Source organism: Bidens hawaiensis, unplaced genomic scaffold, assembly GCF_021521415.1.
Source record: "Bidens hawaiensis isolate Kalapana, Puna unplaced genomic scaffold, B.hawaiensis_p1.1 tig00083405_1, whole genome shotgun sequence".
NCBI lineage: Eukaryota > Viridiplantae > Streptophyta > Magnoliopsida > Asterales > Asteraceae > Bidens > Bidens hawaiensis.
This window is the reverse complement of record NW_027503989.1, coordinates 1-7398: the sequence shown is the minus strand read 5'-3', so window position 1 is coordinate 7398 and position 7398 is coordinate 1. Positions and strand designations below refer to the sequence as shown.

General features: G+C 33.3%; 1 protein-coding gene and 1 non-coding gene across 2 annotated transcripts; one reads left to right on the top strand and one right to left on the bottom strand.

Annotated features, from left to right (window-relative positions):
• Positions 1–446: 446 nt before the first annotated feature.
• On the top strand, positions 447–2212 carry LOC143607546 (uncharacterized). The gene is made up of 5 exons (XM_077082954.1): positions 447–556; positions 709–823; positions 909–980; positions 1060–1271; positions 1985–2212. The coding sequence occupies exons 1-5, from the start codon at positions 447–449 to the stop codon at positions 2085–2087; spliced, it is 612 nt and encodes a 203-aa protein (XP_076939069.1). The 3' UTR covers positions 2088–2212.
• A 1794-nt stretch (positions 2213–4006) lies between these two features.
• LOC143607547 (U6 spliceosomal RNA) lies at positions 4007–4109 on the bottom strand. Its single transcript, XR_013148988.1, has one exon. It is a non-coding gene; the product is annotated as a U6 spliceosomal RNA (small nuclear RNA).
• Positions 4110–7398: the final 3289 nt, after the last annotated feature.

Here is a 7398-nt window from a genome sequence, read left to right as displayed (position 1 = left end):
TTTTTCTAATTAGGTATTTTTCACATGGCATGCCACATAAGTAAAAAAATGTCACGTCAGCAAAAAACTAACGGGGTTTTGATTCGTTAAGTTTGGGAGTGATAAAAGAAAAGAAGTTATAAGTTAGAAGTGGTGAAAGACAAATTGTTAATTAAAAATGTTATTTACCAAAACGTGGAAGTTAGAATATTAAAAACCAATATCTATAAAGATTAAAAGTATCCGTACCGTATGAAATCACAAGTCTAAAAAGTCGGTAAATTGGCATCCACTGGAACGTCGTAGACATCAATGACAAGATAATAATACTTTCTAGATTATATATATAATAAGAATCAAAACCCACACAAACCCTAGTTTAGTTGTTTCATTTCTTCGTCATATATATATATATATATATATATATTGATCTGATCAAATTCCTCCGTGTACACCAATTATTCGTAATGGCGCTTAACCCTAATCTGTACCCCAACGGGATGCCCGTAGCATTCGTCAACGAGATGTTCGTCTTAATCAGAGACGGCGTCGAATTCGAAGTCGACAAGATCGCCGGGTAATCATCTAATTTAGCCTTAGTTAAGTTTAGGTCTAGGTTTTTATTCTTCTTCAAATTGAATCTTAAGTTTTACAGATAAACCTAATTGTCAATTACTTTCTAGACTTGATTCATATACAGTCACTTGATTCAAACTGTGCTCTGTTTAGGGTTGCTGGAGGTGGGACTGTGAAAGCAAAGGGGAAAATTTATTTGTCAAATATCCGGATGGTGTTCGTTGCTGATAAGCCCACCGGGACTTTTACTGCTTTCGACATGCCCTTGGTGAGAATTTTTTATTATTATTTAAAACGCCATTGTTTGTTTCATTTTCGGTTGTATATAAATTCAATTATCTGACTTTTTGCAGCTTTATGTTCACGGAGAAAAGTTTAACCAACCGATTTTTCACTGCAACAACATATCTGGCCTTGTGGAGCCTGTGAGTTGATAAATCTGATGTTTTTTGAGTTGCGATAATTATGTTATGTGATTGTTCATTTGTTTGAATCTGAGTGTAGGTGGTTCCAGAGGGGCAGCATGGGGCGTTATACTCAACTCACTCGTTTAAGATTTTGTTTAAGGAAGGTGGTTGTGGAACATTTGTGCCATTGTTTTTCAACTTGTTAAAATCTGTGAGACAATACAATCAGCAATTTAGTGCTGCTGCTTCTGCTCCTCCTGATCCTTTAAGAGCAGCTGAAACTCCGGTTGATGAAATGATGCGATGCGCGTAAGTACCACTTTTTAATGACTGAATAATTAGGGGTTGTAGTTTTATGAATGGCTCAACTCGAGTTATGGTTTCTCTCTATAGCCAACCAACTGTATAATTAAAAAAGTGATCAGCTAAAAGGAAACTAGTCGAGTGAATTTCCCAAAGTGTTTTGTTCAAGTAGTTTTTTATTCAAATAATTTTTGCAACGATAGTTTTGATGGGAAAATCTCATCTAATAGAATCGTAACCAAGTTTCTCCATAGTTTTGCTAAAGCCACACCTTTTTTCTAGCAGTAAAAACCACAAAGCTCCATTGTTGTGAATTTTGCTAGAAAGGTTAAGAGTTTAAAATTAAACGACACACGAAACATAGACGAGTCTTTGTTAATGTTTAGTGATGGTTTTTTTCATATTTAACCTGGAGCAGGAGGTAATAGTGAAGAATGAAAGTTCACTAAATAGCAATCAACTTAAAAAAAATCACCAATTAGCATCCAAGTTTCATGTATATTACATCAAGTCACTTAATTGTAAGAAGTGTTATCATCTACAACTAATTCCAAAACAATGGACCAATAATGAAACTCCGAGTGGATTTTATAGTTAGAAAAAAGTATGCTTGATATTATTAGAACAATACTGAAACTTGGTTATTATTTAATGTCTAGACCTGAGTTTGTGCTACTTGGTGCAACTTGTTTTTGAATTGAATCCTTTTGTTTGAGCAGATATGTGGATCCGAATGACCCGACAAGGATCTTTCTGCAGCAGCCGACATCCGATTCACAGCTGAGACGTCGCACGTATCATCCTCAATCTGAACAGTCCTAATTTGAAACATTATGGATTTTGAACCTACATATATCTACCTCAAATGATTACTTGTGTGCAGTTGTGCACATGAGATTTATCCTTTTCTGTATGTAGTGGTGTATTTGAACTTGGTATGTTGTTGATGAGACGAACTGCTTTTTGTATGATTTCAGTGATCAAACCTTGTATATTTTAACGTATGAAATAAATAAATGCCTATAGGTTTCCTTGAATTTCTATGTATAATAGTAACAACTATGACTTTTAATATTTTGATTATTTGTATGTTTTTATTGATGGAATATAGATTTATAACCCCTATTATGTGAAAGTAGAGGTGCATAACAAATCCAGTTCCGGACCCGACCCTACTTTACTCGCGGGTAAGGACCGGGCTTTGGGTTTCTCTCTGGAACTATACTCGGAACTGGAACCAATACTTGGTAAAAACCCGACCCTACACGAAACTTGAAACCCCCCCCCCCCCCCAAAAAAAACCAGTTAAATATACGGCTGTATCTGGTACCGGTTCCTATTCGGACCCGGTTTAGACTTTTATTAACCTCCCGGTTCTGGTTCTTGAAAATGTCTGTTTGTGCACCTCTGTGTGAAAGTAGTAGGGAATTGGAAGGATAGTTGTGTTTGATCTAATTTGGAAAATAATTTTATATCTAACCTAGAATTTAAATAAGTTAAAAGAGGACACCAGATTGCAACTCAACAAGATTGACCTATTTACAAACTAAGAAGTGCTGTTCCAAGAATTGTTAGAAAATTTTGCCGTTTCAAGAATCGTTAGAAAATTTTGGGTAGAAGGTGAGAAAAAAGTTGGGCTCAAGCCTCAAGTAAAAGGGTTTCTTTTTATAAGGTTAACAATTAAATTTTTAATTGAGTTTATTAGGTAAAATGTTTATTCATAAATTTTTTTTTAATTGATTTGGGTTGTGTAAAATGTTTATTCATAAAAATAGGCTTAAATGAATTAGATAAGTGAGTTTAAAAATTAAGAATACATATTTTATAAAAAAAAATAAAATATGTATAAATATTTTTTAACGAAAAAGTCGGGCCTACCGGAGTGATCGGGGTAGGAACGATCGTCTCCGCCCCGCCCCTCTCTCAAAGCCAGCACTGCTTACAAGTCCTGCATACACATTTTGGTATTCTGCTAATCTAGAGGGATATGAGAACACAAAGCATAATCATCTCTTCTTCCTTTAGGTCAAGTTTCAGATCCGATTTGTAACCTTTAGCGTTACTGCTCTCGGCCCTCATTCGGGCCGCACCCGTCATCTGATTTCTGGACAATTTCACCTCCTGCAAAGAGCAATTATTCAAAAATCAATAGATGTAAACAACTTGCATTAGCAAGAATTTGAGTAGATACTCAGTACAAACATTTTCAAGGTTTCTAAACACAACTAATACCTTATATATGATTACAATCGCTATATTCTTAACAATATACTCTTAATGCTACTAATTTTTTGATCACCAAAACAGCCAGAACATCTCATAGTTTCACAAAACTAGTAGGCATGATCAGACTTTACTTGATAAAAACATTCAAATACTGCGCAACTTAGGTTGAAATGTGCAGACAAAAAAAATGAACTGCCGAACTGAACCGGCAGTGTAACTGATAAAACATTCTTAACGATACTTGCAAATGATACTATTTACAGCAAACATATGTAATGGTAGCATGTTATGTATCAGCACAAGAAGTTAAACTAAAGCAATTACTATTCATAGCAACAATCATAATAAGCAGTAAATATGAGATTAACTTATTGAAACTATTTTCACAAGTGTACATAGGTTTGCAAATTTAACATAAATCAAATGTAAAATCATCTTTGAATGTCCTCAATCTGAGTTAAAAATGTGCAGAAAAGTAAACCAGGAAACTGAAATTGGGCACAAAATCAGTCTTCTTAAATGCAAACAGATTCTCGATTTGTGCGTGTCATCCTTGCGCAAAAGACATGCTAATCTTGTCTGTATCATTCTAATTTTATCAGATGTCCCCAAAGGGTCACCATCTAAGTCCGACCAAAGCCTTATAAACCAGATGGATGTTTCTCTTCTGGTCGATGTGGGACGAACTAATTTGACACTATCTAGTTGCATGAACTGGTTAGTAATTAGTTAACTATTTAAATACTTTTCTTACTTTATTTTTTTCTCATAAATAAAACTCCGGGAATTTTTTTTTCAAATCCGATTATAAGTGTAATATATGCATATTTTTATTGTAGAGTATTAATACATATTTTAATTTTGTAAATTTGAGGACATAATGAACACAAAAATAACAAAGCATCATTAGTTGTGAATTCATAACATTTCACCACACTTGTATTACCCAGAGCCAATCTCTGAGAATCGTAAAACTTTTAATAACAAGGCGAGAAAAATTTTAAGTCTTAAGTAAAATTTTTATATTGAGTTAAACAATTTAAGTTTTTAAATAAGCTTACATGGTTATGATTTGGGTTGTGCAAAATTTTTTCGGTATAAAATTGGGCTTAAATGAGTTATAATTGAGTTTGACGTTAAGAATACATAATGTTGCATGTATGCATGTATAGTTTTTGAAAAGTTTCAGGCCTACCGAAATGATCAGGCCGGAAGTCGTGACCCTCCTTACACCCCCCCTCCCAAAAAAAAAACCCACAAAGCCGAGAATGATTACAAGGGCCATGTCCTCACATACTTATTTAGAATATTACCGGTTTTCAAAATTAACAACGGCTTTTTAGTCATCAATCTTATCACCAATGTTCCATCACATGATATAAGTGATTCACCATTAAAAATAAAAAAAGAACAACAAGCATTATAGATAATCGATCTACATTGAGCTATGGAGGATTTTGGTGGTATTAGCATAGCACTTCAACCTAGTGAACAACAAAAATATTATTTTCTTAGAAAGTTTTGTGTGGTAAGATGCAAGTGAGAACTCATTAAAGGAGGGAGGAGGTATATATGTTAATGTTATGTAGCGATGGAACAACACAGCAAACAAATGGGAACTAGTCACCACAAGACCATTATGGTCGGGGAACACATTAATAATGAACAAAATCAAGTTGTTTTTGGAAGCCGGCTTGGTTGCATCAAAATCAAAATATAGTAAATTCAAATAAGGACAATGACAGAATAAAAGCATGCATGATTTTAGTTTAACACTAGTACAAGTTGTTTGAGCATAAGTACACGTATGTTAATTTTCAATTAAAACTCTATACTTTTCAATTTGTTTTCTTTTCATTTTCTGCCCAACCATACCTTGACACGTAACCTATTCATAACAATTTTTCTCATATTACTTTTTAAAATACCATTTTTATTAAAATTTTCAAATATATATTATTACCAAGTGCTAATTTTTATCTATGTTTTTGTAAATTTTATTCAAAATCGAGTTGTGTAATAATTTATAAGTCATCGAAGTGCAACCGTACATGTCGTCAAAGTTACTTCAAGTTTCCTTTTTTTAGATCTTTTATTTGTGTTATACTTATTTTTTTTATCAATGTTTCAATGTAATTTTTTTATGCATGGTTAATACTAATGTATAAACCGTCACAATCGACCGCTACAAATAGTAACACCCATTGTAACCGGTCTGAACAGTTTTTTTTTTCCGATGTCACCACATATTTCATTCTTCTAGTATTTGATCGATATAAATTTTATAACCTTTAATACGTGTTTTGAACTAGTTGATGAAGTGGATGACAAGGAAGTAGATGTTTTCTTTTATACGTGTCCAAACAAAGCATTCAATTGCTCATAACATTTTGTGATGCACCCCATTTGTTTTTGTTTTTTTTTTTCTCTTTTATAAATATTAGGACGGCAACCCTTTAGGACCATTTGCCTTTTTCTTTCAATGGGAAAAAAACAAAAGCAGTTGGTTGAAGAATAAAAAAATGAGGCATTTGGCACGTGATTTTATGAGAATCAAGATGCCAACTCTATTTTGGCTGACAGGTCAAGAAGAATAAAATGTGGGGTATTTTTATTTTTGATTGTAACATGTAACGAAGCATCTTCTAACATGTAAACAAGAGTTTTAAATGCTCTAGTATAATTAGATTAATCGGTATTGAAGTTCTTTACTTGCTTAAATGTGAACACGAGAGGCTGCATGTGTTTCATTTCATCCAAAAAATATCCATCTATTTTGAACTTGTGTCGATTTTTAAAACCCATTATGTTTATATCTACGCATTTTTAAGTTCTTAAGTGAGGGTACTACTAGGGTGCAAAGTATACATGAGCCATATTGCTTACTATCTACTCAAGTCAAGACTGCCTTGTCGAAAGCTCTAGTTAAGCCAAGGATAAACGAACTCGAGTCGGCGACTTGGCTCACAAGCCTTTTGTTTATACAGTTATTTTTGAATAATCAATAAAATATATGTATATTTTAAACAAGTCTAAATGTTACACTCTACATGGATTGAACCATTGACCTCCTATTCTACACACAAAACACATATATTATTTATAAAATATAAATAATATTATTATATATAATATTAATAAACAAAATAAATTATATTGTGTATAAAAATTACTATTAAACATATATGTAATTAATTATAAATGTATATAAGCTAATTAGTAAATAATAAACGAGCTGAACCTGAACTTGAACTTTAGAAAACACTCATGAGTCATGATCTAGAAAATAAAGCTCGAAAGGAACTAAACCTGAGATTTTGAAAATAATGATTGAAAGGAGCTGAGATTGAGATTGAGCTCGAGCCTAGTCGAGCTCAGACTCAACTCGTTTAAACCCTTGAGTAGTAGTAGAGGTGGTCAAAAAAACCGGTTCGGGAACCGGTTTGCCGGTTTAAACCGGAAACCGGTTTTTACAAAAACCGGTTTTTTAAAAACCGGTTTGACGCGTTTACAAACCGGCGGTTTGTACTTCGGTTACAACTTTTAGATCCAAAACCGGTTTTCAAACCGATTAATGAAAAAACCGGTTTTTTTTTAATAACCGGTTTTTTATAAACCGTTTATAAAAATACCGGTTTTTTACCGTTGAAAAAAAACCGGTTAACCGGTTTCTTTATAACCGGTTAACCGGTTAAAAACCGGTTTAGACCGTTGTATAACGGCTATATGGCCGTTTTTTTTTTACCATTTTACCCCCACAAACATCTATATATAGTTTAGGTTGGGTATTGGTTACATCACACTCGATTATACAACTCCAAACGCTCACGTTTATTTCATACGCGATTATTTTGTTATCTCACGCTCAATTATACCACATTACCACTCCATACGCTCTTATTTCGTA

Excerpts from the sequence above, each read along its gene's own strand:
- LOC143607546 (XM_077082954.1), top strand. The coding sequence starts at position 447 with ATGGCGCTTAACCCTAATCTGTACCCCAACGGGATGCCCGTAGCATTC. Across the intron at positions 824-908 it reads CTGCTTTCGACATGCCCTTG|CTTTATGTTCACGGAGAAAA; the intron begins GTGAGAATTTTT and ends GACTTTTTGCAG. Across the intron at positions 981-1,059 it reads TATCTGGCCTTGTGGAGCCT|GTGGTTCCAGAGGGGCAGCA; the intron begins GTGAGTTGATAA and ends ATCTGAGTGTAG.